Source organism: Prionailurus bengalensis, chromosome X, assembly GCF_016509475.1.
Source record: "Prionailurus bengalensis isolate Pbe53 chromosome X, Fcat_Pben_1.1_paternal_pri, whole genome shotgun sequence".
In the NCBI taxonomy this organism is placed as follows: domain Eukaryota; kingdom Metazoa; phylum Chordata; class Mammalia; order Carnivora; family Felidae; genus Prionailurus; species Prionailurus bengalensis.
This window is the reverse complement of record NC_057361.1, coordinates 112574267-112597451: the sequence shown is the minus strand read 5'-3', so window position 1 is coordinate 112597451 and position 23185 is coordinate 112574267. Positions and strand designations below refer to the sequence as shown.

General features: G+C 42.1%; 1 protein-coding gene across 2 annotated transcripts; it reads right to left on the bottom strand.

Annotated features, from left to right (window-relative positions):
* ZNF449 (zinc finger protein 449) lies at positions 1–22558 on the bottom strand. 2 transcript variants are annotated; one of them, XM_043569754.1, is made up of 5 exons: positions 22469–22558; positions 19896–20344; positions 18107–18311; positions 3115–3228; positions 1–2926 (listed from the first exon to the last, which is right to left on the bottom strand). In XM_043569754.1, the coding sequence occupies exons 2-5, from the start codon at positions 20247–20249 to the stop codon at positions 2043–2045; spliced, it is 1557 nt and encodes a 518-aa protein (XP_043425689.1). In that variant the 5' UTR covers positions 20250–20344; positions 22469–22558; the 3' UTR covers positions 1–2042. The 2 variants fall into 2 exon arrangements, with proteins under 2 accessions (XP_043425689.1, XP_043425690.1); XM_043569755.1 differs by having other exon boundaries at positions 22045–22481.
* Positions 22559–23185: the final 627 nt, after the last annotated feature.

The following is a 23185-nucleotide window of genomic DNA, read 5'->3' as shown; positions in this document are numbered from 1 at the left end:
GAGCATACACATTTCCACTTTATTAAAATATTGCATAGATACAGAGCAGTTGGGCACATCCATTCTAAGGCACTGTTCTGGTTTGAATGCAAGTCCACAAGAGAGAAAAGAGAAGCCATTACATTCCGTATTTTTCATCTCTACATTCAGACTCCTCCTGTGTTACATGTTTATTGCTACTGGGATGTCAATTTTAACCCCACACTTATAGCAGCATCATACAGGGACCTGGATGACAGGAATTAAAGATACGTCCTGGCTGTAGCACGTGATATGCTTTGGCACTTAATTACAAACTCTCTTGCATTGTTCTCCATTTATTTCCCAACTCTTGTTTAACTAACGATACTATAAACTCCTTATGAACCGGACTCACGGATTCATGTCTTTACTAGTTTCCATTAAGCCTAGAACAGGACCAATTAGGCACAGAGTACTTGCCCCCGAAATACTTATTTTCAACATCACTTCCGAGAACTTCAGTGGAATAGAACAAAATACACTTTCCCTACTCCTAGTTTAGGGAAAGAATGACTGGTGTCTTCATAAAGGGAAAATACTTGAATGTCCTACTTCTTGTATTTTATAACAAGGAACTAGGCTGAATGAATATTTTCATGTATTAACAGCTATAACTGACAAAGAGAGTGCCTCCCTTGCTACAGGAATTTGAGTCCTTACCACGATTATACAATGTTTATATAAGTAGCAATATGCGTGTGTGATTATAAGTAAAATTCAAAGAGGTTGAGAATCACTGAACGACTGATAAATTATCTCGATTGGTGACCCCCTCACCTCCTTAAAATGATGTGTGTGTTATATAAAAAAAAATGTATATACGTAAAGAATTTTTCATAACACCCTTGAAACAACTGAAGATAACTAGGCTTGGGAGCAACAAAACTATACTGATAGCTATAGAAATGGTTAAAGGCGGTGTGTTCCAAGGAATGTTTGCAGAATACTAGTTCTGTGGGTTATTACCGGGTATACATGAAAAAGGGTTCTGGGCGTCAAATAAGTTTAGAAAACACTCAGCCAAAAGAGGTGCTTTTTCTGCCTTTACCGGAGGACCTCTCAGAGATCCTTGTATGCTGATGTGCATTGTGTATCTAGAAAAGTGGAGACAGCAGGGATTCCCGAACTTATTTGTAAAATATCTTGTAGAACTAAGTGCTCTATGACACACGGTTAGGGGGGACACTGAATTAAAGAATGGGCAAAATCTTAAAAGCACGGAGAGACACATCGGTGAATACCAAAGGACAGTAAAAAGCCACAGACACTGGTTTTGCCATCTAAATTAAGTTAGATTCTACTTGTATGACATCAATTGTCCAAGGGATTCTTCCACAAAGAGCTTAGTTATTCTGTGAACAAAATAAATCATCAAGTTGATACTCAGCTCTAAGCAGCATCACCCCAGACCGCCAACTAAACAGACTAGCAAACTTTGCAAAAATTCATAAGTAAAGGTTAAAATCTTAATTTCCTTCGACATAAACAATCTCAATGGAAATAACCCAGTTCTTACCAGGCAAATGTGTTCGCGACACATTTTTATTATTTGACAAAACACACTGTCTCCTTGCTTACTACTTAGAGGACACATATAAAGCTTTGCACGAACATCATCCCCTTTCGTAATGACAGCAGAATAATTATGGTGCTGCTTTAGTAGTTATGTTGATAGACATGATCATCCATCATATTGACCCTACTCTGAAAAGGATTGTCATCAATTCTATGCTTTATGCTTATATCTATGACATAGTTGGCTTAGGACACAAAACATTTCATTGTAAAAAAAAAAAAAGGGAGAGAGACAGTATAAATCAAATCTGGGAATGTTGCAAGAGTAGACAGATAGTCTAGAATTCGTATACTTTGGAAGAAGGGCTTTTTAAATAGTTTTTAAAACCTGTTCTCATAAGCTCAAACAAAAAGATTCTTCCAAGGCAAACAGGCTACTGTTGGTTAACTTTTTTTTTTTTTTAGTTAGTGTCAATCTCTGTGGGAACCTGTTCTCTTCAAGATTCTTAAAGAAGTCCTCTAAAGTGAGTGACCTGGTGCATAATAAGGCCTGCCCTCTGCCTGAAGCTCTTAGAACAGTGACTACACTTGTATGGCTTCTCCCCTGTGTGAATTCTTAAATGAATAACAAGGCTCGGTCTCTGTCTAAAGCTTTTCCCACAGTAATTACATTTAAAAGGTCTCTCTTCGGTGTGAGTTCTCTGATGCAAAGTAAGAGCTGTCAGTCTACTGAAACTTTTCCCACAACTGTGACATCTGTGAGGTTTTTCACCCGAATGAGTTTTCAGATGTCTTTTGAGACTCGATCCGTGACAAAAGCTTTTCCCACACTCAAGACATTTGTAGGTTTCTTCTTCAGAATGCGTTCTCTGGTGCCCTATAAGGTGCGACCGTCGAGTGAATCGCTTTTTACACACAGTGCATTCGTAGGGCCTCTCCCCGGTATGAAGCCGTTGGTGTCTATAAAGGTCTGAACTACGGAGGAATCTTTTTCCACACTCAGGGCATTTATGCGGTTCCTCTCCAGAGTGAATTCTCTGGTGCCCTGTAAGCTGCGACTTCCGCGCAAAGCATTTTCCACACTGAGGGCATCGGTGAGGTTTGTCCCCTGGACTCTTTTTCTTCTGGGGTCTGGGGTCGAGAGGCTCTTCTAAGTTGGAATTCTCAGGTTTCTCTCCTGCAGAGGGGTTCGGATGATCTATCAGTTTCGTTAAATCTGTCTGTAGATCCTCCGGGGGACTTTCCCACTGATTTTCCAACTGTACATAGTCTTTTTGCAAAATGGGCCCATGGAGAGCATTCCCCTCTAAAGTAACAATAAACGGATACATATTCTCCAGTTTTTTCTGTTTTGAAGAATCTTCTTCATTTTCTATCCCCATCTCAAAACCTGAGAGAAGAAACAGAAACCGAAGATGTCACTGCGTCCCACAGAGAGGAACACACGACGGAAAAGGAAGGATTGTATTAAACCACCAGCAGGAATACAGAAACTCCTTGGTAGAATCCCAGACTCTTTACCCTGATGAAGGCCGAATTTTTTTCTTTATTCCATGACGTCAATGAACCATGACTTACCTATCTTGGAGTCAAGTAACTGTTTCATTTCTTTGGAATCTTGTAGTTCCTTCACCCATGCCTCTTCTCGAGGCTCCAATGAAAAGTTCACGTCCAGCTTTGGTATTGGATACCCTGGCCATAAGAAAGATGAGAAGCAGAATAGTTTATGTCATCAAGGGTTTTCTCTGACGACATCTGGGACATGTGGCCGCTTAAGGTCTACTTTCTCCCCAATGACTATGACTCCACCCAAGATCTCTCACAAGAGACTCTCTTTTTTAAAGAGAAAAACAAAACATGTGATGAGAGAACATCCTTTCGTGCTCAATTCAAGGCCATTCTCCTCTATGGGAGGAGAGTAAACCATTTCTGTGTTGAAATCAACACACTACATGATTTCTATATCTAGTCTGATATTCAATTTATTCAGGTCAGAACCAAAATAGGCAGTAAATCTTCATAGAGTTTTGGCATATTTTGGCATAAAACTGAGAAATGCTGCAATTGATACCGAGTGAAGAGAAAGCTAAAAGTTGGGGTTAGGAGGGGCACCTGGGTGGCTCAGTCAGTTAAGTACGTGACCCTTGATTTCTGCTCAGGTCATGAACTCTTGGTTCGTGAGTTTGAGCCCCAAGTCGGGTTCTGTGCTGAGAGCTCAGAGCCTGCGTGGGATACTCTCTCTCCCTCCCTCTCTGCCCCTCCCCCGCTCCTGCACACATGCACGCCCTCTCTCAAAAATAAATACGCTGAAAAAATTAACAAATAAATGTATGCGTTATGAAACTATTTACTAGAATCTTTTCTATCGAGATTTTCAAATAAAATGGAAAATGACTAGGTTGCCAACAAGCAACAGCAGGGTTTATGTGTATTTCAGGGGAAGTCTAGAAGTGCACTCTCTTGAAATTAACCCAAAAAACCATCCAACGGTATTTCTATCAGTCTAAGAACAACTAGAACAAGTTCCTACACTCACTGTCCCCATGTCCTACCACCTCTTTCCCCACTGACAGCTGCTGTGGCTCACATTCTCTTTCCATGACCTTTCCTCACCTTCCTCGGTCTGGCAAAGTATATTGGTCTGCCATAAAGTGTGGGATGAAAACTGTTTCTTGAAATCTAACTGCAGGATGCTGTTTAAACATCAGCAATATTTTTTTAAATAGTAGCATTATTAAAATACATTAGCAAAGGAATGAAAATTTACGTTTCAAAACATTATGTCAAAACATAGGAAGGGGACTAAAATACCTTATTTTATATTTTCATGGAAAATTAAGAATGACAAACAAAAATGCATTTCAAATACAATTTTGTTTAAGTTCACTATATCATTGAGGTGCCCAGGGTGGCTCAGTCTGTGAAGTGTCTGGCTCTTGATTTCATCTCGAGTCAGGGTCTTGCTGTAAGTGAATGTGAGCCCCAGATCGCTGGGGCCTGTCTCTCTGCCTCTCCCCCCATGTGCTCTCTCCTTCGCTCAAAATACATAAGCTTACAAAAAATGAAAAATAAATTCACTGCATTGTTTTTGTTTAGATTGCAAAGCGAAGAGTGGGATCAAAGGGTAACATGGCTCAGGTCAAACAAAACTGGGGGTTCCAGATCAAAGGAAAGCTGCCATGAGGGAAAACTGAAACTTGAAAGAGGCAGACTAGCAAAGGCCTCGGTGTAAAATGTGGATTTATAACCGAAATGTAGTCGGGGAGGTGGATTTCCAACATATCACGAGGAGCTCTGCAGACCTACTTCCCAATGAAACTAGTGACAATTATTAAAAATAAAAAAACAGGATGGGGCGCCTGGGTGGCTCAGTCGGTTAAGTGTCCGACTTTGACTCAGGTCATGATCTCGCGGTTTGTGAGTTCGAGCCCCGCGTCGGGCTCTGTGCTGGCAGCTCAGAGCCTGGAGCCTGTTTCGGATTCTGTGTCTCCCTCTCTCTCTGACCCTCCCCCGTTCATGCTCTGTCTCTCTCTGTTTCAAAAATAAATAAACGTTAAAAAAATTGTTTTAATAAATAAAAAAAAAACCAGGGGCACCTGGGTGGCTCAGTCAGTTAAGCGTTATTTGGGCTCAGGTCACGATCTCACAGTTCATGGGATCGAGCCCCGCAATGGGCTCCATGCTGACAGCTAGGAGCCTGCTTGGGATTTTCTCCCTCCAGCTGCCCCTCTCCTGCTCGTGTTCTCTCTCTCAATAAATAAACAAACTTTTTAAAAAATTTAAAAAAATAAAACAAACATTGGTCCTAAGGGCCTACAGCAAACTAGGAAACATCTGTTTTTTTTTAATCTGCTAAAATTCACAGGTAATAGGGAGATTCTTTTTTTTTAAGTTTATTTATTTTTGAGAGAGAGCCAGAGCACGAGCGGGGAAGGGGCAGAGAGAAAAGGAGACACAGAACCAGGAAGCAGGCTTCAGGCTCTGAGCTGTCAGCACAGAGCCCGATGCAGGGCTCGAACTCAACTCGGAAACAGCGAGATCATGACCTGAGCCGAAGTCAGGCCTTTAACTGACTGAGCCACCCAGGCGCCCCGGTAATAGGGAGATTCTTGAGGATTTAAACCACAACAGTTCTCTTTGGTGCCTCTCCCCGCTCCACTCTACACTGGCACAGGGACCGAGGCAGCCTCTCCCCAGACCCTCCCGAGGGCTATCTTCTTGGAAGGGGCAGGACCTCAGCATTTCTCATCCTACCCCAGCTACCCATTGTTGACTCTAAGGTCCAAACAATCGTGGCTGCAAGGTGGGGACAGCTTTTATCTGCCCAGTCTCTATTGGTGGCATGGAGGAGCTACCCTGGGTGTCCTATTGGTGACAACACTAGAGTACTCCCTGTCTGTCCTTGTAAGGCAGTTGTGATTATAAGACAGTGGTTCTAAGCCTGGAGAGGCAACCCAAGAAGACCTGAGGGCCGGACCTAGTGCTCAGCTGGAAAGTGGCAGTTTCACTTAGAGATAAGCACACCATTTCCCCCACCTCCAGAGCAATGTATCAGAGATTTGGCCTCCGAGAAGCAGGCCTTAAAACAGGTAGCTCCTAATATATTCTCAAAAAAAAAAACACCAAACACCTGATTCATTTGCAACAGAGGATGAACATTTAAGCCTAAGGATATTCTAAAAAAGAGCACAGATGATAATGAAAGGCAACAGGAAAGAGTTTGATAGATTTATGGACTATACACCCTAAACCGCAGGCTGACTAGCTTGCCGAAGAGAAGTGGGGAAAAAAGACAAGCTGGGAGGAGCCCTCCTGGGATCACAACAAATCTCAAAACCTGACCTCAGGAGCTAGCCCAACAAAGGTATCTGAAATTGACTAGATTGGTCCAGGGAGAAATTATGCTCCAGGGCATTGCTGAAAACAATAGAGCAATTAGCTGGAAATTAATGGCAGGGTCAGGTCAGGGAAAGAGGCAGCCAAAGAAAGCCCTGTAAAAGTGCTGCCTTTCCAGGGTGACTGTGTGCACATCCGAGCCTGTGCTCCCTGAGGGGCAACATCAAAAGGTTAACATTTCACAGTGGACTAGAGTTGACTGAAGGAACGCAGCCATTACCAAACAAATAAGCAAACAAATAACAATAACAAGCCCTAGGGAGGGGAAAGAAGGACTCCGGAGTTGCTACAATGTTTTATCTAAAATGTCCAGTTTCCAACAAAACATGATGAGCCATGCATGTGGACAGGAAAGTATGACTCATACACTAGAAGAAAAAAAAAAAGAGTGGGGACCGGACTCTGCCTATGTGAGTGACTAGATAGTGAATTTAGCAAAGACTTCAAAGTAGCCATTATGAGTATCCAAGAACGAAACCAATCCATGATTAAGGAAGTAAATTATGATGACAAACAGCATCACATCACATCACATCAAATAGACAATATCAATAAATAGAAAGTATAGTAAGAATCCAGTGGAAATTCTGGAGCTGAAAAGTACCATAATTGAAATGAAAAATTCCCTAGAATGGCTCAAGAATGGATGTGAACTATCAGAACAATCAGTGAACTTGAAGACAGATCAGTAGAGATTATACTATCAGAAGAACAGAGAGAAAAAAAGAATGAAGGGAAGTGAATAGAGCCTCAGAGAAAAGTCGGGTACCACTAGGTGCCATTATAATAGATGTATAATGAGAGAACCAGGAGAGGGTGAGAGTAAGGAGCAGAAAAAAAAAAAAAAAACCAAATTGAAGAAACAGTGGTGCCAAACTGCCCAAATGTGTTGAAAACACATTCATCTACACATCTCGGAAGCTAGATGAATTCCAATCAGGACAAACACAAAGAGATCTTCAAACAGACATATCAGAGAGCCTGGGCGGCTCAGTCAGTTAAGCATCCAATTCGGCTCAGGTCATGATCTCCGGGTTTGTGAGTATGAGCCCCACATCGGGGTCTCTGCTGTCAGCACGGAGGAGCCTGCCTGGGATAATCTGTCTCCCTCTCTCTCTCTCTCTGCCCCTCTCCTGCTCTCTCTCAAAAATAAACATTTTAAAAAACCAGACATATCATAGTAGAAATCCTAAAGGTCACATAAAAAGAAGAAAACCTTGAAAGACAGCAAGAGGAAAATGACTTGTCACTTACAAGGGAACTCCAATAAAATTAAAGGCCGAGTTCTCACTAGCAACACTGGAGGCCAGAAGACAGTGGGACAACATATTCAAAGTGCTCAAAGAAAAATGAGAAATTATATCCAGAAGAGCTATCTATAAAAAATGAATTGTGAGGGGCGCCTGGGTGGCTCAGTCGGTTAAGTGTCCAACTTCAGCTCAGGTCATGATCTCCCCATTCATGAGTTCGAGCCCCACATCGGGCTCTGTGCTGACAGCTCAGAGCCTGGAGCCTGCTTTGGATTCTGTGTCTCCCTCTCTCTCTGCCCCTCCCCCTCTCACGCTCTGTCTCTGTCTCCAAAATAAATAAACATTAAAAAAAATTTAAAAATTAATCTGGAATAACAATATTTCTAATAAACAAAAACTGAGAGAATTCATAGGCAGCAGTCTTGCCTAACAAGAAATACTAAAGGCAGTTCCTCAGTCTGAAAGCTACTGATTCCAAATGGGAATTCAAATCCACACGAAAAAACAAAGGGCACAACAAGGGAGGGTAATTATAAAAGACGGTATAAATACTAATTTCTGCTCCTTTCTTCTCTTAAAAGATTGAGAGAGAGAGAGAGAGAGAGAGAGAACGAACAAACAAGCAGGGGAGGGGCAGAGAGAGAGGGAGACACAGCATCTGAAGCAGGCTCCAGGCTCGGAGCTGTCAGCACAGAGCCCGACGCGGGGCTCCAACTCATGAACCCTGAGATCATGACCTGAGCCGAAGTCAGTTGCTTAACTGACTGAGCCACTTAAGTGCCCCTCTTCTCTTAAAAGATTTTAAAAGCAGTGTATAGAACAATATATATGTAGTGCACTGTTGGGCAAATAATCTGTAGAAATGTAATATATTTGCCAATAACAGCACAAATGAGGTGGATGAGCGCAAAACTGTATGGGGGTAAAAAAATGACTCTAATTAATAACTAAAATCCACAGGGAAGATGAAGAAAACCGGAAATATAAATAATGTTAATACAACAAAAGTCATAATATCTATTTGTATTTCTTTCTTCTCTAGCTCTTTTAGAAGCCTTAAAATTATATAAAGTAGTATCTTTAACACTGTATTTTTGGGTTTCTAACATTTTTTGAGGTTTTAACATTTTCAATGCAATATGTATGATAGTAACACCACAAGAAAGGAAGAAAATAGAGGTATATATAAGAAATATTTCTATATTTTACTAGCATGAAATTAGTATAAACCTAAATCTGATTACCTTAAGATGTACATGCTAATCTCTAGAGTAACCACTAAGGAAATAATGTTTAAAAAATAGTGAAAATTGATTTAAGTAAAGTGCTACATTCGAAACATTTACTCAGTGCAAAAGAAAGCAGCAAACGAAGGACAGAGAAACAAAAAAGATATGAGAAATATAGAAAACAAAAAGTAAAATCGCAGATGTAAATTACACCATATCAAAAATCAGGTTAAACATAGATGCATTAAACAGCTCAATCAAAAGGCAGAGATCATCATACTAGGTTTTAAAAATCCATCTACATGCTGTCTACAGGAGACACACTTTAGATTCAAAGATACTAACTGAAAGTAAAGGGATGGGAAAAGATATATCATGCAAATAACAACCACAAGACAGCCAGACTGATCACACTAATATCATACAAAATGGACATCAAAACAAAAAAGTTTCTAGAGATAAACAGGATCAGTTTACAATGGTAAAATGACCAATCAGGAAGATACGACAATTCTAACCATACGTGCACTTAAAAACAGAGTACCAAATACATGACTGCAAAAACTGACAGAAAAGAGTAAAAGAAATAGACAATTGAGCAGTAGCAGAGACTTAAATACCTCTTTGCACTACTGGATAGAATATCTAGGCAGAAGATCAACAATAGAAGGCGAAAAATTATAATCCTACTAAATGTCACAGACATTTATAGAACATTCCACCCAAGAAGTACAGAATATGTGTTCTTCTCAAGTGCACATGGAAAATTCGCCAGGGCAGTCAAGATGCTATACCATAAAACAAATGTTCAAAAATGTGAAAGGATCACAATTTCAAAGTATATTCTCCCACCAAAATGGAATGAAGTTAGAAAAAAATAACAGAAGGGTGCCTGGGTGGCTAGGTTGGTTAAGTGTCCGACTCTTGATTTCAGCTTAGGTCTCGATTTCAGGGTTCTGAGTTCAAGCCCTGCATTGGGCTTCACGCTGGGTATGGAGCCTACTTAAAAAAGAAATAACAGAAAGAAACTTGAGGACTTCATAAATACAAGGTCATTAAACAACACACTCTTAAATAAATAATCAATCATAAAAAAAATCAAAAGAGAAATTAGAAATACTTTGAGATAAATGAAAATGAACACACAATATACCAAAACTTAGGAATGTACCTAAACCACTGCTTAAAGAGAAATTTATAGCTATGAATGCCTATATTGAAAAGAAAGAAAAATCTGAAGTTAATAACCCAACTTTGCACCTTAAAATATTAGAAAAATAAGAGCAAACAAAACCTAAAACAACCAGAAGAAAATAATAAAGATTAGAGCAGGATTTAATGAAACAGAGAACGGTAAAACAATAGAGGAAAATCAATAAAACCAAGGTTGGTTCTTTGAAAAAAATTAACAAAATTGACAAATCTTCAGCCAAATTGACCAAGGAAAGAAGAAAGAAAACTCAAATTACTATAATCATAAATGAAAGGGGAACTATTACTACTAACCTTACAGAAATAAAAAGGATTATAAAGGAATAGTATGAACAACTGCACAGAAACAAATTAGATAAATGAAATGCACAAATTCCTGGAAACACAAAAACTACCCAAAATTGATTCAAGAAGAAATATCAAATCAGAATAGACCTATAACAAGTAAAGGTACTGAATCAGTAATCAAGACACTTCTCACAAAGAAAAGCCCAGGTCTGGATGATTCAGTGGTGAATTCTACCAAACATTTAAAGAATTAACACCGATTCTGCATAATCTCTCACTGAAAACAGAAGAGAATGGAACACTTTCCAACTCACTGTACTGGCATAAGGAAAGAAACATGTATCAGTGGAATAGAATTGATAAGCCAGAAATAGCCCTGTCATTTATTGTCAATCCATTTTTGAGAAAGGTACCATGACAATTCAATGGGGAAAGAATAGTTTCCTCAACAAATGGTGCTGGGCCAACTAGATACGCACATGTAAAAGAATGATGCTAGTCCCATTTCTCACACCATATACAAAAGTTAATTCATAATGGATCAATGATCTAAATTTAAGAGCTAAATCCACAAGACTCTTAGAAGGAAACATAGGTACAGAGGCACCTGGTGGCTCAATTGGTTGAGCATCCAACTTTTGATTTTGGCTCAGGTCATGATCCCAGGGTCATGGGACTGAGCCCTCTGCTGGGCTCTGCATTGAGCCTGGAGTCTGAGTAAGATTCTCTCTCTCTCTCTCTCTCTCTCTCTCTCTCTCCCCCTCTGGCCCTCCCCTGACTCACGCTTTCTCTCTCTCTTAAAAAAAAAAAAAAAAGAGGGGCACCTGGGTGGCTCAGTTAGTTAAGCATCTGACTTTGGCTCCGGTCATGATCTCACAGTTCGTGGGCTCAAGCCCCATGTCCAGCTCCATGCTGTCAGTGTGGAGCCTGCTTGGGATTCTCACTATCTCTCCTCTCTCTGCCCCTCCCTGTTCGTGCTTCTCTCTCTCTCAAAAGAAATAAACTTAAAAATATATTTAAAAAAAGAAGGAAACATGGCTATAAATCTTCATGACCTTGAATTAGGCAACAGTTTCTTAAATGTGACATCCAAGGCATAAACAACAAAAGAAAAAAAAACAGAAATTCTTCACAAACACATCCAAAAAATAGAAAAGGAACAAAGACTTTCCCACTCAGTCTATGAGGCCAATAGTACCCTGATAACAAAACCAGATAAAGACAGGAGCAAAGAAAAAAAAAAACACCTACAGACAGTATCTCCGATGAAAATAGATGTAAAAATCTTCAACAAAATACTAGCAAACCAAATCCAGCAACATATAATATGAATTATATACCAGGATCAAGTAATATTTGCATCAGGAATGCAATGTTGGTTTAACATTCAAAAGTTAAGGAAATACACCATTACAAGAGAATAAAAAGTAAAACCATGATCATCTCAATAGACGCACAAAAAGCATGTGACAAAATTCAAGAGTTTTTTTGATAAAAACACTCAATAATCCATGAATAGAAGGGAACTTCCTCACCCTAATAAAAGGAATCGAGGAAAGGCCCACAGCTAACATCATAAATAACAGTAAAAGACTAAATACATTTCCCCTGAGATCAGAAACAAGACAAGGATGTCCGGTCTCACCACTTACATTGAATATTGTACTGGAGGTTCTAGCCAGGGTAATTTGGCAAGGAAAAGGAAGAAAAGGTATCTAGATTAGAACAAGATAAGTAAAGCTATCTCTTTTTTCAGATGACATAATCTTTGATATAGAAAATCCTAAGGAACCCACTAAAAAATAATTTGAACTATTAAACAAGTAGGATTACAGGACTCAAGATCAATATGCAAAAATTAATTATAATCCTATATAGAGAGACATTAAGTTTATTTATTTTGAGAGAAAGAGAGCACATGCACGGGAAGGGCAGAGAGAGAAAGGGAGAGAGAGAATCCCAAGCAGGCTCCATGCTCAGTGCATAGCCCAATGCGGGGCTAGAATTCACAAACCGTGAGATCATGACCTGAGCTGAAACCAAGAGTCAGATGCTTAACCGACTGAGCCACCCAGGCACCCTGTAATCCTATATATTTTTAATGAACAACCCAAAGATGAAATTAAGAAAACAGTTCCTCTGGAAGAACTATTAAAAAGAATACTTGGGAACAAATTTCATAACAGCAGTGTAAAAACTTATACTTGGACAACTATAAAAAATGTAAAAAAAAAAAAGAAAGAAAGAAAATCTAAATAAATGGAAAAGCACCACATGTGTATGCATCACAAATTTAACACTGTTAACATGGCAATACTCCCCAAACTTATCTACAGATTCAACACAACCCCTATGAGAATCCCAACTGACTTCTTTGTAGAAACCGATAAGCTGATGCTAAATATCACATGGAATTGTATCAAACTCAGAACAGCCAAGACAATCTTGAAAAACAAAAGCAAAGTTGGAGCCCTCACACTCTCATATTTCCAAACTTACTGGAAAGCAATAATAAAGACAGTGTGGTATTTCCATAAGAATAGACATATAGATCACTAGACTAGAGCTGACCGTCCAGCAGTAAACCCATATACCTGTAGTCAACTGATTTTGGACAAGAGTTCCAAGTCCATTCAATGTGAAAAGAATGAGCCTTTTAGCAAACCATGCTGAAACAACTGAATATGCGAGAATATATGTAAATATACATATTATTTGGGCCGCTACTGTGCAACTTATACAAAAATTAATTGAAAATGAATCAAAGCATTAAATGCAAGCTAAAACTATAAAACTCCTAGGAGAAAATTTAGGGGTAAATTTTCATGACCTTGTATCAGGCAATGGTTTCTTAGGTATGACATAAAAAGCACAAGCAACAAAACAAAAAATAGTTAAACTGGACCGCATCAAAATTAAAAAAAAAAAAGAACTTGCGTGCCACAAAGGACACTATTAAGAAAGTTAAAAGACAGTCACAAAACATGAAAGACTACTTATAAGTCATATATCTAATAATAGACTTTTATCTAGAATATAAAAAGATCATACACAACTCAATAATAAAAACACATATAATCCTACTTAAAAATAGGCAGGGGTGCCCAGCTGGCTCAGTTGTTAGAGCATCCAACTCTTGATCTCAGGGACCGGAGTTCAAGGCCCACGTTGAGTGTGAAGCCTACTTAAAAAAAATAAAAAAAATAAAAAACAAAAAAAGGCAAAAAATCTAAATAGGCATTTCTCCAGTGAAGATACACAAACGCCCAATAAGCCCATGAAACGATGCTCAACACCATTATAGTCTTTGAAGAAACACTTCACACCCACTAAGATGGCCAGAATAAGAATCTCAGATTCTTCTCAAGTGCATATGAGACAGTTTCTGGGATGCAGATGGTATGTTAGGCCACAAATTCGTTTCTATATATTTAAAAACACAGATCTCATTCAAAGTACTTACTCTGACCACAATGGAATGAAGTTAGAAATCAGAACAGAAGGAAAATTGGAAAATTGACAAATTTGTGAAAATTAAATAACACCCTGTTAAATAACCAATGGATGCAAGAAGAAGTCACAAAGAAAATTAGAAAATACTTAGAGATCAATGAAAATGAAAATGCAAAGTACCAAAACTTTTGAGACATAATGAATGCAGGGCTAAGTAGGGAATTTATAGCTATAAATACTTACATTAGTAAACAAAAAAAGCCCAAAACAGTAACATAACTTTACAACTTAAGGAACTAATAAGAAAAGAAAAACACTAAGCCCAAAGCAGAAGGAAGGAAACAATAAAGATCAGTCAGAGATAAACAAAATAAAGACTAGAAAGACAATAGAGAAAATCAATGAAACCAAACATTGGCTTTTTGAAAAGATGAATGAACTTGACAAACCTTTAGCCAGATGAACTAAGACAAAGAGACAAAGAGAAGGCAAAAATTGTTAAAATTAAAATTAAAGTCGGGATATTTCCAATCATTCTCCAGAAATAAAAACAATTACAAGACAGCACTATGAACAACCGTATACAAACCAATTGGATAACCTAGATGAAATGGATAAATTACCAGAACCACAAAACCTACCAAGACTACATAACAAAGAAACAGAAAGATCTGAATAGACCTATTCAGTAAACTAGTAGAGAGAGTGAAGCAGTAATCAAAAATCTCCTGACAAAGAAAAGCCCTAGACCTGATGGCTTCACTGGTGGATTCTACCAAACATTTAGGGAAGAACTAATATAAATCTTTCTCAAACTTTTCCAAAAAAAAAAATGAAGGGGGGGAAGCACTTTCCTCATCCTCTGAGGCTAACATTACCCTGATACCAAAGCCAGAAAAGACACTATAAGAAAATGACACAACAATATCCCTTATGAACATTGATACAAAAAACCCTGAACAAAATATTAGCAAACTGAATTCAGCAACATATTAAAAGGATTATATAACATGACCAAGTGATATTTGCTTCTAGAATGCAAGGCTGCTTCAACATATGAAAATCGGTCAATGTAATATACCACCTTAACAGAATGAAGGGAAAAAAAACACACCATTTCAAATGATGTGGAAAAAGCATTTTGACAAAATTCAACATCCTTTCATGATGAAAAAAAAAAAAAAAACACTCAACACAATAGGAACAGAAGGAAATTACCTCCACATAAATAAAAGCCATATATGAAAAACCCACCGGGAACATCACACTCAGTGGTAAAAGGCCGAAAACTTTCCCTCTAAGTTGAGGTAGAAGGCGAGGATGCCTGCTTTGGCCACTCTGTTCGACACAGTACTGAAAGTTCTAGCCAGAGAAATTAGGCAAGAAAAAGAAGTAAAAGGAATTGAAATTGAAAAGGAAAAAGTAAAATGATCTCTATTGGCAGATTATATGATCTAGTATGTAGAAACCTTGAAGATTCCATTAAAAAACTGTTAACATAAATAAATGAATTCATCAAAGTACCAGGATACAAAATGAACCTGCAAACATCAGTTCCATTTCTATATACTAACGATGAACAATGAACAATTCCAGAAATTATGAAAACAGTGCCATTTACAATAGCATCAGAAAGAATAAAATACTTAGGAATTAAGTACATCAAAGACTTGTACCACAAAAATGACAAAGCATTGGTAGAATAAATTAAAGAAGATATAAATAGGAGCGCCTGGGTGGCTCAGTTGGTTGAGCATCTGACTTTGGTTCAGGTCATGATCTCGTGGTCTGTGAGTTTGAGCCCCACATCGGGCTCTGTGCTGACAGCTCAGAGCCTGGAGCCTGCTTTGATTCTGTGTCTCCCTCTCTCTCTGCCCCTCCCCTGCTCTCACTCTGTGTGTCTCTCTCTCTCTCAAAAATAAATAAATATTTTTTAAAACAAAAAAAAAATAAAGAAAGAAGATCACATCCCATGTTCATGGATTGGAAGACTTGATACTATTAAGATGTCAATACTACCAAAAGTGATCTACAGATTCAATACAATCTCTATGAAAATCCCAATGGTACTTTGTTTGCATTAATAGCAAAACCCATACCTAAAATGATATGGACTCTACAGGGACGCCCAAACAGACAAAAATTCGCGGAAAGGAAGAACAAAGCTACAGGACTCACACTTCCTGATTTCAAAACTTACTAGCATATAGACTAATGGAATAGAACAGACAGCCCATACATAAACCTTAATATATATGGTGAAATGATTTTTAACAATGATACCAAGATTATTCAATGGAGAAACAATACTTTTCAACAAATGGTGCTGGAAAAACTGGATATGTGTGTGCAAATGAATGAAGTTAGAACCTTACATAACAGCACGTGCAAAAATTAACACAAAACAGGGGCGCCTGGGTGGCGCAGTCGGTTAAGCGTCCGACTTCAGCCAGGTCACGATCTCGCGGTCCGTGAGTTCGAGCCCCGCATCAGGCTCTGGGCTGACGGCTCGGAGCCTGGAGCCTGTTTCCGATTCTGTGTCTCCCTCTCTCTCTGCCCCTCCCCCGTTCATGCTCTGTCTCTCTCTGTCCCAAAAATAAATAAACGTTGAAAAAAAAATTAACACAAAACAGATCAAAAACCTAAAGTCAGGACCTAAAATTATGAAACTCTTAGAAGAAAACATAGGGGAAAGCTTCATGACACTGGATTTGGCAATTATTTCTTGGATATGACACCTAAAGTATAGGCAACAAAAGAAAAGGTAGACACAGAGTAGCTCATGAAAAATTTAAAAATTTATCCATCAAAAGACAGTTTCAACAGAGTAAAAAGGCAACCCACAAATGGGAAGAATATCTGCAAATCATATCTGATAAGGGATTAATATCTAGAATATACAGAGAATTCTAAAATTCAACAACAAAGCACATTCCGTGTTTGAAATGTACAAAGAGAAATAAACTTTAAAAAAAAAAAATGGGGCACCCGGGTGGCTCAGTCGGTTAAGTATCCAACTCTTGGTGTGGGCTCAGGTCATGATCCCGTGGTTTGTGAGTTCGAGCCCAGTGGCAGGCTCTATGCTGACAGCATGAAGCCTGCTTGGGATTCTCTGTCTCTCCCTCTCTCTGCCCCTCCCCCACTCATGCTCAGGCTCACGCTCCCTCTCTCAAAATAAACAAATAAACCTTAAAGAAAAGGAAATGCTCAAGGATTTGAATACACATTCTCCAAAGAAGATATACAAATGGCCAATAAGCACTTGAAAAGATGTTCCATGTCACTAACATTTGGGAAACACAATTCCAAATTACAGTGAGATACCACCTCACATCCAATAAGCAACAGAAAATAACAAGTGTTGATGAGGCTGTGGACAAACTAGAAAAGTTACGCACCATTGGCGGGAAAGCAAAATGGTACAACTACTGTGGAAACCGGTGCGGCTGTTCCTCAAAAAATTAAAAACAGAATTGCCGTATGATTCGGCATTTCCACCTCTAGTTGTATACCCAAAAGAAGTAAAATCAGGGTCTCAAAGAGATATTGGCATAGTAGCTAAAACATGGGAGAAAACTAAGCATACATTTATGGAAAATAGAGAAAATGCAGTAGGTACGTACAATGGCATATTATGTAGCCTTTACTTGGACGGAAATACTGCCATATGCTACAAAATGGAGGAACCCTCAGAACATGGGTTAAGTGAAATAAGCCAGTCACAAAAAGACAAATACTGTATGAGTCCATGTAGATGAGGTACGCAGAGTGGTCAAATTCATAGAGACAGAAAGCTGACTGGTGGTTTCCAGGGCTAGAGACACGGGCAATTATTTGTTTAAATGAGTATGGGGTTTCAGTTTTACGAGGTGAAAACAGTTATAGAAACGGATGTTAGTAGTGGTTTGACATTAATAATGCACTCAATACCACTGGACTATACACGTGACAATGATTAAGATGGTAAATTTTATGTTACGTGCATTTTATAACAATAAAAACAACTGAAAAGGGGAAAACAGGCTTCTTGAGCAGGGTCATTAGCTTACAGGGTTTTTAATCCCATCTGATGTACCGTGCTTTGTTCTCGGCTCCTCCCAGAGAGGCGTCCCTCCTCCCACGCTTCATCACAGTGGTCCCCTTCCATCCAGCAGTGGGTGTTTCTGACCCACCCCCAGACCTGGAGAGCGCTTCAGCTCTCAAAGTACAAACCTCAGAAAGGAAATAAAACCCCTGCCTTACCGGGGTCCAGGAAGGGCTGGCACTCCTCAGCGGCACCATAGCTCAGCTCCTGCAGCCCTGCCTGTGGGATCCAAGGCTCTGCCACTGGGCCCTCCGGGGCAGGTCCCATTACTTGGAGTGGGGGTGACTCCAGGTGGATGTTTGGTGGTACGTGTGCCGTTCCCACCGGTGCCAGTTCTTCCAAGAGCATTTCCTGCCTATCGATCTGGGGCAAATGGCAGAACCCATCACTCTAAAGTCTAGACCAGCAATGCCCGGTAGCGACAGTGTGACCCGTGTACGTCATTTTGCGTTTGCAGTACCCGCATAAACAAAGAAGAAAGCGATGAAGTCAATCTTAATAACATGCCTCGGTTAACCCAGTACCGCTAAAATACCCTAAGTTCAGAACGTAATCAACGCCAACCATTACTAGGGAGATATCTCACCCACTTGATTTCTCATGCTCAGTCTTCTGAATGTGGCCAGCATTTTCCACTTAGAGCGCATCTCAGTTTGCCCTGGTCACATCGCTAGCGCTCAAGGGCCACCCACACTTGGCTGGTGGCGGCCGTACTGGGCAGTGCACGATTAGGCCGCAGGCACGTCAAATCTGCTATCGTAAGCCAAACCCAGAGGACAGAGAGAGGAAGGGAAACCATAAATTCCTTGCGCCCTGGGGCGGGCGCAGGAAATTTTGCAAGGCTCCGGTTCAGTGAGGCTCACTGCACAGCCCCGTCAACACACAACACCGGGCACCTAAGGCCCAACTCGAAGCCCTTTCTCCCTCCTGCCACAGGTTCTGCCCTGTGCCCTTCTGAGCAGGGGACAGCAGCGCCACCACCACAGGGTGACGTGGCATGAAGGCAGGTGGCCGGCGGCATTCAGTGGGCAGAGACGGGAGTATATACCGTTCACGGTGCGGCACTGCTCCGGGTCCCCGCCAACTCTGTAGTTCCCCCTCAAACTTCCATCCAGGTAAAAAGAACCTGTCAAGGACTTCACACTGTGGCTCATATACACACCAAACAGTTTTGCATATGGTAGCGTGACCTGAATTTTCTAGGAAAGCCCTACCTGGGAAATCAGACAACCACTGTATTCCTTGTTGTTCAGATTGACTGACACTCGTCGCCACTGTGGAAAATCACACGACCAGCGGTGCCACCCAGTGTTTGAGCTGTCCCAGTCTGAACTGGTGCCTGTCGCCTTCCCGGTGACTTTATGCACAGATGCGGGCATCTGACAACTTCAAGTCTTCTGTGCAGTCAAGCCCGAAAAGGGAGTGTGTTCAAATGCTGATTCGGTTATGGCAAACTATGTCCCCTTTCCTTGATATCCTTTCTAGACTCCACCTGACCCGGGCTGGCAACATTTTCTTATAGTCATATATTAAATAATTTACACTTTATGGGTCATGTTGGTCTATCACCTACACTTCTTGTATTTAACAACCTTTTAAAAAGGCAATAACCATTATTAGCTCATGGCCTGCATAACAACAGGCCTGGCGCTGCATTTGGCCCACAGACCACTTATTGTAGTATTGTTTTTGATTTTGTGTGTATGTAAGGTTACATTATATGTAAATTTCATTTCAGGACAGCAGAAGAGACATTACTAAGTATTTGTTACAGAATAGAAGCTGGGTTTAATAGTTGAGAATCACGGAACCATATGCCAATTCCAGCAGAAGGAAAAAATGAAAATCATTTCAGGGAAAGCACAGGGTTGGAATTGAAATGTCTGATCTAGTATCAGACGTCTCTGCTACTTCCGTCTAATTACCAAGATCCCAAACTCTTCTCACCTGCTGATCTGGAATCTCAAGTTCTCTCTGTAAGTCTTCTATCAGCGACACAACTCTTTCTCTATTCTCTGGGCAATGTTCCCTCACCCAGGTCTCGATCTCTGTGGGCAGGATGGTTAGGAACTGCTCCAACACCAACAGCTCCAGGATTTGTTCCTTAGAGCGCATCTTTGGCTTGAGCCATTGACAGCAAAGCTCCCAGAGTTTGTTGAAGGCTTCATGAGGCCCGGCTGCTTCTTTGTACTGGAACTGCCTGAAGCGCTGGCGGAAGACTTCACAGTCCGCGTCATAGTCTTGAAACACAGAGCCCTGATTCAAGGAAGCCTGGATTGCACAACCCAGGGCCACAGCCATCGCCCCCTTCTGGCCGTGTGCAATTTCTCTGGGGCCTGAAGTCTCAGATTCCAGTATTTCTTTGTGTACGTGTGTCAAGGGGGAGCCACCCACAGCTGAGGACAGGACAAAAGGAAAGGAGAAACAGCAGTGATTACCAGAAGCCATACTTACTTCCCTTAACTTGTTTACATTCCGCCAAAGCCCTAAAGCAGCAGACCTTAATCTTTTCTGGTGATTCTGAGACTCTAACGAAGGCCAGGGAATCACTTCCTAGAAAAAGACACATACACATCTAATGCTGCATCCATTTTCCAAACATTTACAAAATGTTCTACGCCCTACACGGACCCTCTAGAACTGTGCTGCCCAATATGGTAGTCACAAGTCCCATGTGGTAGATTCAGTTCAAAGTCATTGAAATTAAAAATGCAGTCTCTCATTCATACTAGTCACATTTCAAGTGCTCCACAGACATTGCTGTAGAAAGTTCTACTCGATAGTGCGACTCTAGAATTCCATTGACCCAAGGCTAAGAACCTCTTCCCTTAAATGAACCACCCTAGATGTGCTGCCCTGTGACTATACTCCCAAGCTAATACAAGCTATTTTCTGTCTCTGAATATATACAGGCCACAAAAGAAATAGGGGAGCAGTGGTGAACCACCCTGAAAGTCCCTGTGCTATTGAGGAACGCTTGGTTGCCTTAAATAACAGGCATCTTAGGAGAACCACACCTCCAAAGGTTCCAAATCTGCAACCTTTCATTCTTCTCCACTCAAGGCGTGTGTACTTCAGCCCACATCAGCGTGACCCTCATCCTGCTATGGCATGCCTGCTGGCTTTCTCATGAGAAAAATACACTACATCAGGGCAGGCCATCAGCCATCTGGGCTGCATTAATTCCGAAGACCACTGATGGCATTCATGTTGCTAAGTCCAAGTGCTGTTCTCGGCTTCCTGCATTTATTAGGTCAGGTAGCCCTCACCCAAAGAGAGGAGGTGGGGACTAGTATTGTGCCATGAATTCAGATGAGGGAACTGAAAGTTGAGGCTCAAGAGGACTGAATAACTTGTCCCATGTCACCCAGTAAATGCCAGACAGAAATGGTGACAAGGTTAGAATGAACAGATTCCTGCAACGCTCATGTCTAAAAACATCCAAATGTTCTTAGGGCAATGCCTGAGGTCACAGACGTGTCTCAATACCAGCACCCACCCTAAGCTATGGGTCCTCTCTCTCTCTCTCCGCATTTGCCAAGATGCTTCAGGTACCTGTCCTCTTCCCTGGAGTGGGACAAAGAAAAAACTACTCATGATCTTCCTACCTAGTCATCCCAAATGTACACTGTGATCCTATCACCCCTTATCTCGATGGTAACCTGGACTTCAGCGGCAGACCATCCAGGCGGGATAACCTGCTCGCTTTGTGAGCCTGACACCCAGCGCTTCTGTCTGTAACATGAAAATGATGATAGCGTCGATTTCACAAAATTTCCTGTGTCGGATGCAACTGCACGGAAGCGAACGACAGCACGCGGGGCACAGAGGAAGCACTCAGGAAAGGTTATTGTCCCGAGCACTGATTCCTAGAAAGCTTCCCCATCTCCCGCCTAGGCACCTAACCGTCGCTGGAGGGCATCCAGGAACTCGGCCGGCTGGGGCTGTGGACCCGCCCTTACCGCGCTCAGCCTCGCAGCCCGCAGCCCTCCCCAGACGCGCCGAACCCTCCACCACGTCCACCAGGGCCCTGACCCTCCCGCTGTCCCCCCATCCGCCCTTCCGCAAAGAAACGTCACTGCACCCCGGGACTCACGGCTTCTCCCCAAAAGCCGCCAGAGCGAGCCTGCTCTCGCCCGGCCCACGGATAGAGAGGTGTTTGCAGAGCGGGCACTCGGAGAAAGGCGAGGGGGGACACGTCGTGGGAACGTCTAAAAGCCAGTCACAAATCGGCTGCCTGGGGCGCGAGCATGGCCCCAGCGCGCTCCCGCCCACGATGTCCCGCCGCCTCGAGGGGCGATCCCGGTCTCGGACAACCTCGGGAAGGCCCGGCCCGGTCGCAGGGAGCGGTGGTACGGTCCCGGCCGGACAGCGGCCCGCCGCCCGTCGCTCGCCCCTGCACACGCCGCGGGGTCAGAGCTGGCGATGGACGGTTGCCGTAGCCCCAGCAGCACCCGAGCACCTCCGCCCGCGCCCGCGCCCCAGGGACGGCCACGCCCTCTGGCCGCTCGGGGACTCACCGCCTCGGCGCCCACGGCTCTCCCAGGCTCCCCGGGGCAGCTGCGCAGGGCGCAGGCGCGCGCCCGCCTTTTGGACTACATTTCCCGGCAGGCCCCGAAACACCCGCCAGCCGTCTGGGCCCCTTAGCAAGCTGACGTGGGAGGGGTCGCCACTTCCTTGGCCTCCCCTGGGCCTCCAGCCGCTATGGAAGCCTTCCCGTTTCCGGTCTTAAGTGCCTCTGGAGCCCAGGGGCTTGGGTGGGACGTTCCCGGTTCCTATTCTAGGGAGGGCTTCGCTCCCCGTAACCCTACAGAAATCAGAGCGGTAGGGACCTCCGTTAACTCTGTTAGGACTGGGTCACTGATTCCCAAACCTCTCTGTGCAGGAAGAATTTCTTGGGAGAGCCTGGGAAAACTTCAGATTTCTGGGCCCCTTCCCAACACCCTGAAGCACCGCAGCTTGCATGAGCTCGAGAATTCGCATTTTAACAACCTTTCCTGGGCTTATGACTCTGGTCAGGCTCTCACAGATCGCAGTGGCCTTGGGCTACCTTTCTAGTTTCTTCTCTTGAACACCCGAGCTTCAACCTCGCTACCCTGTGTGCTCCTCTCTGCCTACCGCCGCCACCCACGGGCTTCTGGGACTTTGGGTTCGCCCAGTGGCCCTGCCTCTTGTCTTCTGATTCGTGCCTCCCGAGCCCCGCGCTTAGGTCACATTTCCCCTCCTGGGTGAGTTGG

Excerpts from the sequence above, each read along its gene's own strand:
- ZNF449 (XM_043569754.1), bottom strand. The coding sequence starts at position 20,249 with ATGGCTGTGGCCCTGGGTTGTGCAATCCAGGCTTCCTTGAATCAGGGC. Across the intron at positions 18,312-19,895 it reads TTGAGATTCCAGATCAGCAG|ATCGATAGGCAGGAAATGCT; the intron begins GTGAGAAGAGTT and ends CATTTGCCCCAG. Across the intron at positions 2,927-3,114 it reads GTTACTTGACTCCAAGATAG|GTTTTGAGATGGGGATAGAA; the intron begins GTAAGTCATGGT and ends TTCTTCTCTCAG.